Here is a 12,443-nt window from a genome sequence, read left to right as displayed (position 1 = left end):
AGATTAATTAACATGAAAATTTAGAATTGTTTCAGCATTCAAGCAAAATATCAAATCAGATTTTACATTGAAGGTATGATGGGTTCTATCAATTGGCTTCAGTAATACAAAAAATTATTTCCAATGGGCATGCGCGAAATACACGATTGCCAGACAAATCCAAATATGTAAAAATATCATCAAAGAAAGAGACAAAAGATCATATACGTGTTGAATCATTGAAGATGACAGACTTTATATTTGAGGAAATATTAAGCAAATTGTCAATCCATTTTCGATAATGGCCTTTATATAACATAATATAAGAAGATTACTGTGATTGTGCCTATTGTAAGAAAGATGGCGAAGGACACAAATGCGTCGGCAATAAGGCAACCAATACACATTTTGTTTATCAAGATTTGTTTCCGCATTTGCACATTTTTTCGCTTAGTCCCTCTTTTGAAATATATACGATTAACAGTTTGTACAATAGCACAGATTGTAAATGAAGACAAACCAAGCTTACTTGGAAAGAAAATGCAGAGAAATATATTATTCCGTTTGATACAATTTAACCGTATTTCAGTTTAATTTGCAAACTAAAATGTGTCGATTGGAATATTTGCGTTAGTTGCTGATATGGCAGTATAAATTATGACATCTGAAAATAATTTGGAACTTTAATATCTCCATCCTTATCAAATATATCACACATCTTCGTTTGTTCTGGTAAATGTTTCCAGTCCTCTTTTAGCCACTGTCTTTACCCTGTTTTATCTTTGTATGTTCCATTTGTTCAATTTATTTCTGTTCTCATCATTTCTGGAAAGATGTGTAATTTCGTCTTCTATAAATCAAATTTGTGATACCTGTGACTTAAAAAAAGGAGAAATAAAGACTGAATTCGGTGAGTATTTCGAGACAAAAGAAACTGAAAATCGTAGATATAAAGCTGCTGATGATTGTGACATATAAAAGTAAGATTAAATGCGGACCTCTGATACTGTAAGTCTTTTTATCAGAAATTAAATCAGAGTAAATTGGAAAGGCTTGTTGACGAGTACAAGGAACTAATAAGATGTCAACTTTAAATAAATGAGGCACCATATCATCTGATTAAACATGGTATAACAAGGAAATTTGCTACACATTGTTACGAAAAACCGGGTGGTAGACTACTGCAGTTATCAAAGAAGATAAACATACGAAGATACTAGTTAACAGATGTATATCACACTTTGTAACCATGTTATATATGTCCAAGGCAAAGCGAATAACGAGAGCCATGTATATAACAATGTATTGACGGTTGCATTGAGGAAACACTGTCCATATGCAGCGTAGAACCGACTGTTGTAGAAAGACATCTAATACAAGTACCCGAGGGATTAGAACTGCATACAATAAACTCAGATTGAACCATTTGACTGGAACGTATAAAATGCAAGGGCTTAAGATGAAACTAATTAAAAGTTAATTACACTAACAAGCAGTAAATGTTTATATTTTGGAGAAAAGAATGCGAAATTAAGATTTTACATAAATGTTGCGTAAGTTGTCATACAAGTAGTTATTGAAACAGAATCCATGATATACAATATTATAACATATGTTAATTGATTGAAGAGTTGAAAAAATGTCAGGAAAAAGGCAAATCCAAACAAGACAAAATACTGAGAAAAAGTTTTGGAGACTGTAATTAATAGATGAATAAAGACAAATGCTGGAAAGGTCTAATCAATAGTGAATGAAAAACTCCCCTTTGGTGAAAGGCTAAAACCACTGTTTAATGAAAGCTGTGTGGTCGTAGCTGCTGTAAGTAAAGCAAAGTCAATGAAAATTTCAATAGCTGCTCTATCTATAGCTAATGTTTTGAAAAGAGCTGTTGGTTCTACTGTTTCTCCAGATCTATCTCTTCAACCTTTCACTCCAACGCGAACTTGAAATGGGCTTGAAAACTCTAGCAAAATATAAACAACATTCTTATTACCTGGAACTAAAGGTACTGGGGTGGACTGGTAGGGTATGACCGATGGATGAATTCTTTATTTCCCTTTTAAATGTTATCGTTCTAGTTTTTGTATCAGTAAGGCACGTGAAAGAGGTAGAGCTAACTATTTGAAAAAGTAAACTAATGCAGCTCCCACAGCTACGAATATTAAAAAAACGTTTTATTTCCTCGCATGTCATTGCCTACATTTGCGTTTAAGTTTTGATTTTGGCGCATCTACATTGGTAAATGTCCCTCAAAGAATTACGAAGAGATGATGTATGTTTCACGTGCTCCGCAGTTCCTACTGAGTGCGTCGTCGAGTATTGGATATGTCATGACTCTAAAGTTGCAGACTTAATAACAGAAAGAAGCAAAGCCATCAATTTTTGTTTGTAAAAAACACCTTAACAAACAATTTAATTATCGAAGTTATAAATGAAATAACGTGAGAATAACTTACAGTAATATGACTTGAATCCATATTAATCTTTCTGAAGTTCTCTACGAAAGTCCTTAATAAATGAAACGTTCCTTATAAGATTCAAAAGATGGAAATATATTGGTCCTCCAAGAATCATGACATTGTCATGATGGCGTTGTCCAGAATTCCTTCTAATAATTTGTCACAGTTCCAAAATAATAGTTCAGTCCAAATAATGAGCATTTTCTATTTCCACTGAACAGTCATAACAAATGATTATTTTGTTTCCTCTCGAATACTATCGAAGTACAACACAAAACACGTCTGCAGGCGTAGAACATGAACACAAGAAGTGAGAATTACTCTAAAATCAGAATGAAAGCATCTACTCAGTTCTCTTTTTATTTACCCCGTATATTGCGACCATAGTTCGAAACAGAACCCACGTAACAGGCATTAATACTTAATGTACATTGAATTCGCCTATTCGTGCCACCTTCTCCAAATAATGGAAAGGTACTGAATTCTTCTAGTAGCATCGGAACCCTATCAGCTAGTGAGAAAGTAAGAAAACAATCCTCGTAAGATTATTATTATTAATTGTCAACATATATTGCAGCATTTATTTATAGATCCTGTGTAATGTATTTTGCGTTCTTAACAAAGGCCACGTGGGCAAAATGTAACTAAAGATATTCTGTACAACTTACAACCACTAAATTACAACAAGTAAATAAAAGCATGTACCAGGAGTTACCAAAAATATAGCTTTACATAACATATGGCATTAAGAGATCCTGATTTTAAGAACGTCATAACCCGTGCAAAGCACATCATCGTCATTATAATCCTTCTAAAAACAACGCCCACCATTAGTCATTCAGTTTGAATGAGTGAATGGATTTATGTAAATGGTGTGCATCCAACGAAACTCCTTTTTTGTTACCATGTTACCAAATCGCTATTTTATTACCATATTACCCACTTGCAGGCAGATACAAACTACGAACAATATTCCACTTTTAAATTCCCTAAGTATTGCTGGAATATTACCATGATATTTATATCTGTCACGGTTTTTCTGTTCTGCAATTATTAACTCCATTAGCTTTAAGCTCTGTCTGATACTGTCAAAACAGACATTGTAATAGGAGTTCCATTGTAATAGTCTTATTTGTTAGACAGTTGCTTAAGAATGTCCAAGACTTTGACATATTTAGTTCATTTCAAGAGCTGATAATGTTCTTCGGTATTCATCAGTACCAAGTCTATAGTTATGTATGTATTTCGGATCAATTAACACAACAGCAGGTGTGAATCACAAAAGCCATGGTGTACAGTTTTATGTTGTTATGACACATTATCTACCATTTCTTTTCTACCTACAGGTGTCTCCAGTCCTTCTTTGGTGAAATGATAAAATTGTTGATTATCAGTTAAATTGTTTTTTTTCATGATATTATTATTTGATTTGAAACTAGTATCACTGAGTGTATGTGTTTTGCATTCCTGCATAAGTTTTTGAATAAGGAAATGCCCACTAATTCCGTTTATTGACTTTATTGATTCTGGTATGCTTTTTTGTCTCATGTCATTGCATAATGCCACAACCAGCTGATGCAATCAACTCAAAACAGTTTGCAAATTCTTATCGGACAGTGATCTGTATATTTTCTTCTAATCGTCATTCTCAGATTTTAAAGTGTAGTCGTTAGCAATGAATAATGGCTTCTTTGTGGAAAACTGAGTATCAGTATCTAAACTTGTATCTCCTTGAAATCATTTGCCGTGTCAACCTCTTTAACATTATTAAATCAACTTAATGCAATAGGCTGAGTTGCAGGACATGAGTTAAGTGATGTTCGTGCTAATTCAATTAGAAATCCCTTTTTTGACAATAATGCCATATTTTTTCTTTTCTTGTGCTGATATTTTGATCTTATACTTACTGATGTCCATGCAATTGTTTGATGACTTTTATTACAGCTGGCCAAAACCGAAGTCTGATACCAGTCCGTTGCTACAGGGACGCATTTTGTCCTAAGCTATTGGAAGGGGTTAAGGAAATAAATATGTACCAAAATACGTATCCCCATGAGAATTGGGATCTAATATCAAGACTATTCAGGCAGTCATTTTCACCAAACGGGCCTCTTCGGGTAGAGTGTCTCCAGTATAATAGTAGCTCTAATTGCCACTTAGATAGGCCTCAAGATCTTCAAGCTCAAGATGGTCAACATGTTCAAATTGATGAGGATCGTTCATGTGGCTCTACTGCATATCCTCAAACTAAAATAGGAAAAACAAAACAAAAAACAGAACATAGGCTTGTTGAGGGTAGTATTGAGAACTTAATTTCTCCTCAGTTCAAAAACGACAGTAATTATATTTCCTACCAAAATACATCTCTTGACTCGTCTCCATACAGCTGCAAAGAAGGCGAGAAATTTCCTTATTCTTTCGCTGGAGATTCGATCGAAGGTGGAAAAGGAACTGATGAAACAGTTTCCGTCAAAGAAGCAGATAAGCAATTACACTCAAAGAATGTCGTAGAGAGTCAACCACATAAGAAGAAAAGCAGAAGGAAACCAATGTTTAAAAATTGGTTTTCCTCTTCAAAAAAGAAAGCTGAATAAATGTTATTTTATTTTCAGCAAGAAAAGAAGAACAAGAAGATATTCTTCTTGCTGTAAATAAAATAAAATGTCGTCACAAACAAACTAGGATAAAATGCCTGTGCAAATGCATCCTTTTTTAGCTAGATATTCATTTTCGCTCACTTGAACACAAAAACAGCAGATTGTAAAAAGGGAATTTGTACCCTCTAGAGATTTACAGAACATTCATTTCTTGCCTTCCCTCTAGGAGATAAGTAATGTAGAATATGCCCAATGTATTTTCCAGCATGTAGTAACAGGCCACAAATGGAGGCAGAAGCCAGTGTTTCAGTGGTCAGTGTCAGATTCGTCACTTAATGGTGTAGATTGGAATCTTCTTATTGATCAGCTAAGTACCAAAGATCATCCATGTGCTGATTTGCCATACAACAACAACAAAAACTTCCAACTTGAACCCGTCTATTTCCACACAGTCGAGTACACTCTTTCTCAAACAGCTTCGAGGGAAATCCTCACATAATGCAACAATTCACCTAGTTCTGTCTCAAATATAAATGGGATAAATTACGTCAGTATTGATGTAAATAAAAAAGAAGGCATATATAACATCGATATCATAGTGTGATAATCATATATGAAGGAAAAAAAAATGAAAGCAAAAGCCCCAATGCATGAATTTATTCATAAAAATGAAGAAGCTAATATTAAGCGTGTAGTTGAACCAAATTCACATGAAGTTGTGAACCTAGAGAGAAAAATGAACTGTTAAATAGTTGTTTAGCATGTGGTTATATATATATATATATATAGAGAGAGAGAGAGAGAGAGAGAGAGAGAGAGGTAGGTAGGTAGCAGTTAGCTGTATAAGATCTCTGTATGTGTTACTTTCTTCTGCGTCATTGGTACATGGACTGCAAAATCTGCTTATATCAATAAGCTTGGTACATGGACCTCTTGTTTATTGCGTTTGATATGTGTAGTCTGCCTGGGAAAATTAGTTCAATATAACGTTTTAATTACCTGACACACCGAAGCCTGATAAACAACGGAGGTCAGTGTTCGACTCCCCTGGGGTCCTTCTAATTTAAGATAGAGCGCTATTCTATTCTAAATGGAGCATCCATGCTGCTTGTCGAAGAAACTGAATTCACCTGAGAACCTTTCAATCGCTCTGATTAAACATTTTATTTTCAAGCCATTGAAAGACTAGTAAGTTATTAATATGTATCCCAATATGTGCAACCAACCCTTTAAAAGATCGTCTACTTATCATTCTTCTATCGAAAGCTGAAAACATTGAATACAAAGTGAATCATGAGAGCTTTCAATGGGGAACACATTGGATGGGTTTACCTATAATTTATGCTCACTTGACTTTAACATATATGTGATTCTTCCAGTGGTGGGGAAAAAAAATCCGTTTTTTTTAAGGCTGTCAAATGCACATGCCATTTTACTGTTGAATTCTGGTGCTTTTGAAAATTACATTTTTTCAAAACATGAACAGAAAACAAACAAAGACGGTATTTATGTGTTCTATCAATGCATTATGTAAACCAGCCTACTTGATACCGAGATTATTCCAGCAGCGAGAACAACTGGTGGAATGATGCATGGTTCATAATGGGATTCTGTCTAAAACATCTATACCAAAAATTAATTAATTACCTTATTCTTGTAATCTGGAGACTTTAGTCCAAATGGTGCATTGGTTCGGGAGAGGCTATAGGTAATTAAAGGATCATATGTGATATATGGCTTTTGAGTGTTTGATTCAAACACGGCCGTTCTTTGGTGGAGGTAAGGTAACATGGAAAGACCAATCAAGAATTATTTCAGCAGGAACTCTGGTTTGGTACAGTGTATTTTGATATTTTGTCTTGCTTAATTTATATTGCTTTCTTCAAGATCTTTCAAGTTAAAGTTTCATGAATAATAACGGACCTGTCCCTTGCATGCTCTTACACTTGGGTAATGCGACATTGCTAATATATGTGGATGCATGTATATACTTTCATCAGATGGTAAAACATACTGAATTGTTATCCTGATTTCTTAATGATAACATATTTCTACAAATATATATTATTTTTGTTATTTTATAAAAATGACATTCTGACCGTAATCATATCAGTTTCAATCAATTACAATATACAAGTCCAACGTCATCGACATTGACAAATATGTAACATTTAAAAAAATGAAAATTATTTCAAGGTTATAATGTTCTAAAATCCCATTCGCCTGTGAAATGTTATAAACCATCTTTAATGTCCATCTATCCATCCATAAATAAATACACTGTTATTGTGGTATGTACATCTGCATTATTTGTATATCTTACATGACTGAATCTATATTATGTGCAATTTTTGTCCATGACTGTAGATTGTAGTGATTATCTTTAAAGAAGATATTACATAACTAATTTTGTATATGGGTAAATATTCTAATTTAAGATATTGCAGTGACTGCAAATAGCTGAGAATCTAAAAATAAATTTTGAATTTCTAATAATAATAGCTGTTGACAAGTTTGGGATAATTTCTTATTGGCTGGTGGGTTCAGATGGATTGTTAGAAGAATCACATTATTTCAAATTGGATTGGTTAGGTCACATAAATAGTTATTGTGAAATATTAGATTGAGCTATAACATCTGTCACATGGGGTATAATGGGTCATAAAATCATAATTCTGTATACAAAAAGATAACTGCGCAACCAAATTCATTCCTAATTTGGATGCATTTCTATTTCAGATTCTTTTTTCAAATGTAAAATCAGTCTGCAGATGTATTTAATGTTATGATTATTAACTGGAATTAAAAAGTGCTTATTGGACTAGAATATTACTCTGGGACTATTGTGAATTATTCAACGGAGTTCTCAAGAATGTCATTGTGAAATGTACATTCAATGATCTAAAGTTTATTTGGAACATATGATTCTTCTGGACTTGAATATTCATAATACTTAAGTTCCTCTGACATTTCCATTTTTTAACTTTGATAATTAAACTATTGGTCAAGTTTTACAAAATTTGTTGGTTTACTTCTGTTACTTTGTTTATTACCATAGAATCATAACACTATCCATCCACACTCACACACAACATACATACATACTGCTGGTTAAATTGAGGCTTTACCCTAAACACTTGTGATGTAGTAACAGTAATTGTCTCTTGATATTTCTATTTTAAGGTAAATGTATATTCTGGTGTATTTTATGGTATAAATCAGCCAATCCTGATTATATATTGATGAGCAGCATTTAGTACTAATGGTGCAGCTAACATATTTTTTTCATCTTGCAGAAGATAAACTATCCAAATTATAAAAAGTAATGATATGCTCATAAAGGATGATAGAAAAAGGGTAATGATGGAAAATGTCTATTAGTTTTATAAGGCCATGTTAACGTGAGGAACAACCCATAAAATAGTCAAATATTCTGAAGAATAATTTCGTGGTAGTGCAAAGAAGGTCTAGATTACTAGAGATGTCATTAGTTTAGAATATGGCAAATGGTAATTATTATAGCACCAGTAGGATAATGGATATTGAGACGTCATTTCTTATGAGCCACTGAATATATGTAGCAATGAAACCTGTCTTGACTTCAAATGAAGTCCATGTTACTGGAGATATATTCCTCATTACAATCCAGTTATTTGATGTTGTTGTTTTTTTTTTTTATTCAATGGTTAATTGCCTAATTAGTATTGCTTTTTTCATGGGTTTTTCATTTTGAGACGTTTCAGACCTGAGCACGTTGAATTCTGTTAAAAGAATAGTATTGCTTGAGGATACAATATTAGAAAATGTATATTTTTCAGTAAATAAGAAAAATAATCCTTTTATTAAAATATTGATACAAACCTTGAGCATCTGAATAAACATTTCATTTATATTTCTAAAAACTCATGATATCACTCAGCGAGACAATTTTTTTAATTAACAACCATAAAACAAGGTCACTGCCAATGTTGATAATCAGTATAATTTGAACATTATGAGTTATGACTCATAAGGTGAATAATATGGATAATATGGACACCATGAGTTATAACTCATAAGCTGAATAATATGGATAATTTCGACACCATGACTTATGACTCATAAGCTGAATAATATGGATAATTTGGACACCATGAGTTATGACTCATAATTTGGATACCACGAGTTATGACTCATAAGCTGAATAATATGGATAATTTGGACACCATGACTTACAACTCATAAGCTGAATAATATGGATAATTTGGACACCATGACTTATAACTCATAAGCTGAATAATATGGATAATTTGGACACTATGAGTTATAAGTCATAAGCTGAATAATATGGATAATTTGGACACTATGACTTATAACTCATAAGCTGAATAATATGGATAATTTGGACACTATGAGTTATGACTCAAAAGCTGAATAATATGGATAATTTGGACACTATGAGTTATGACTCATAAACTGAATAATATGGATAATTTGGACACCATGAGTTATGACTCATAATTTGGACACCAAGAGTTATGACTCATAAGCTGAATAATATGGATAATTTGGACACTATGAGTTATGACTCATAAACTGACTAATATGAATAATTTGGACACTATGACTTATAACTCATAAGCTGAATAATATGGATAATTTGGACACTATGAGTTATGACTCAAAAGCTGAATAATATGGATAATTTGGACACTATGGTTATGACTCATAAACTGAATAATATGGATAATTTGGACACTATGAGTTATGACTCATAAACTTAATAATATGGATAATTTGGACACTATGAGTTATGACTCAAAAGCTGAATAATATGGATAATTTGGACACTATGAGTTATGACTCATAAACTGAATAATATGGATAATTTGGACACTATGAGTTATGACTCATAAACTGAATAATATGGATAATTTGGTCACTGAGTTATGACTCATAAGCTGAATAATATGGATAATTTGGACACTATGAGTTATGACTCAAAAGCTGAATAATATGGATAATTTGGACACTATGAGTTATGACTCAAAAGCTGAATAATATGGATAATTTGGACACTATGAGTTATGACTCATTAACTGAATAATATGGATAATTTGGACACTGAGTTATGACTCATAAACTGAATAATATGGATAATTTGAACACTGAGTTATGACTCATAATTTGGACACCAAGAGTTATGACTCAAAAGCTGAATAATATGGATAATTTGGACACTATGAGTTATGACTCAAAAGCTGAATAATATGGATAATTTGGACACTATGAGTTATGACTCATAAACTGAGTAATATGGATAATTTGGACACTGAGTTATGACTCATAAACTGAATAATATGGATAATTTGGACACTGAGTTATAACTGATAAGCTGAATAATATTTAACAAAATCCAACAGCTCTTAGATCAAAACTTATTTTGTAAAATTAGAGTAAAAATTAGTAATACAATGCTCAAGTGGACAAGGTCAAAATGCTGACTTGGGAGAGAAACAATATGTAACTATCTTATTCAAAAATTGAGAATAACATTATTGTATTAAACCATAAGCTAGAATATTATAGATGTAATGAACCTGAATATGTACCACACATTATATTACATTTAGAAATGAAAATTGAAACCTGATATAAATAAATAAATTATTGTTAGAAAGACCTGATCAGTGAGAAAAGACAACGATGACGAATTTATTAATAAAACAAATTCCAGCAGTCACACAATTTCAGAGATATCACGTGCAAACCACGTGACATGTTACTGAATATAAAAGCAAACAAATGTATACTAGACCAGCAGAGAATCATGAACACTAGCTCTCATCCAGCTGCCACTAAAACTATTGCTTTCAAAATATACTCTTTAGCTAGACACAAAGAGTCAGAAGGATCCAATCTGATAAAGAGGCATTAAAAAACCAGTCTAAATAAATGTCTCAACACCTAGTCAAGCGAAACCATCACAGAAAAGTATTAATGCCATAGAAAAGGTGAGAATGGAAAATCAGGACGATATTTTAATGTATAAAACAACAAAAAAATGTTAAAAGGATACTGTTTATTCTGACTTTTCATCCATAATGCCCTCCACTAAGAAACGTCAATGAACAGCAATGGCCAGCCAATGGGTAATCAAAACCCCTGCAAAATGTTTTAAACATAACGCAGACAGAACAATATAAGAATAAGCAGGAAAAATAAAATATGACAAGCCAGATTTACCAACAGAACCCATGTGCAGAAATAAAGCAGTAAGACGTGGCATACATGATAATAATTAGTGAGTTTGTTAATAGTAATTGGGTAGAAGAAAAACAGTATTCCCAGCAGCAGCATCACATGCAAAATACAAGATGTGATATATTAAGTAATATGCACAAAAATTTCAGTCCAGTACATGGCGAAGGACACAAGCTAAACTTGTAAAAATGTTATTGTAATTAGTATTAAGTAAATACTAAGTCGTTCTTAAACAAATCATACTTTCGTTCATGCATATTTTGATTTTATTATATATATGCTAGTGGTCATCTCAGCAAATTGTGTCTTATTTTGCAACAAATTTTAGCAGGAGGAGACAACCTTTCTCCATCATACCAGCTATGAACTGTTTAATATTGTCATTGTTCTGTTTCTTTTCAACATCTCTCTCTGCAATTGTTGAAGCAGTGATTGTACGGCATTGCAATTTTCCAGTCTTTAAATTTCTTCCACATCAGTTTCTAAAGCATGTATCTCACTGTTTGCTGTGTATCCAGTGGGTACTAAATATTGATGGATGCTAGGTATTTCTGCATCTCTCTCGCACTCACTCACACACACATACATACACATTCAGTTTGCAAAGTTTGTAAAATGCTGCATTCAGAACTTACCCTCTTGGTAAGCAAATTATAAACATCCAAAATCATATTCTTTCTGTTGTCTTTTTGTTTCTGCAGTTCTGAGGTTTTGACTGCTTTCATGTGTCCTTGGTTTATAGTTGTTGATTTATTATCTACCTGTTATCTCCAATTCTTTTGATATCTTTTAGGTCATTATTATACAAGGTTGTGCATATCTGAACTTCAGCTAGCTTATGGACATATACACTATCAGCAGCATCCAATCGTTGTATGGATTGTCTACACTGATGACATGAAATTGTTGATATTTAGGCCACAACTTACGTAAAGTCGAGTAGTTTTTCTCTTCTACTGGGTTCACAACCCGTAAGTGAAATTTCTCCTATTTACTTAACATCAAAGGGATATTGTGCCAGTCACGGAAAATACATACTTTATGGTCATACTGTGAAAATTTTCCCTATTCTGTCTCCAATATGAATATTTAAGCTGTTTATGGTACCTTTTTTCTTTGCGCATACCTTGAGTTCACACAGAATATTTATAACAGGTAAAGAATC

General features: G+C 32.7%; 1 protein-coding gene across 2 annotated transcripts in view; it reads left to right on the top strand.

Annotated features, from left to right (window-relative positions):
- The window catches only part of LOC149772879 (uncharacterized), a 103,550-nt gene that overhangs the window by 62,139 nt on the left and 28,968 nt on the right, over nucleotides 1–12,443 (top strand). The window contains exon 6 of one of the 2 annotated variants that reach the window (XM_089947161.1): nucleotides 4,383–8,054. The exons of the other annotated variant lie outside the window; for it this stretch is intronic. Within the exon in view, the coding sequence (XP_089803287.1) occupies nucleotides 4,383–5,032 (650 nt within the window). The 3' untranslated portion in view covers nucleotides 5,033–8,054. Of the gene's footprint in view, nucleotides 1–4,382; nucleotides 8,055–12,443 lie in introns of those variants that run through there. 2 annotated transcript variants of the gene reach the window in all.

Source organism: Sinohyriopsis cumingii, unplaced genomic scaffold, assembly GCF_028554795.1.
Source record: "Sinohyriopsis cumingii isolate HCF-2022 unplaced genomic scaffold, ASM2855479v2 utg001050l, whole genome shotgun sequence".
Taxonomy (NCBI): domain Eukaryota; kingdom Metazoa; phylum Mollusca; class Bivalvia; order Unionida; family Unionidae; genus Sinohyriopsis; species Sinohyriopsis cumingii.
The sequence above is the reverse complement of the archived record's forward strand: the minus strand, read 5'-3'. Positions and strand labels throughout refer to the sequence as shown.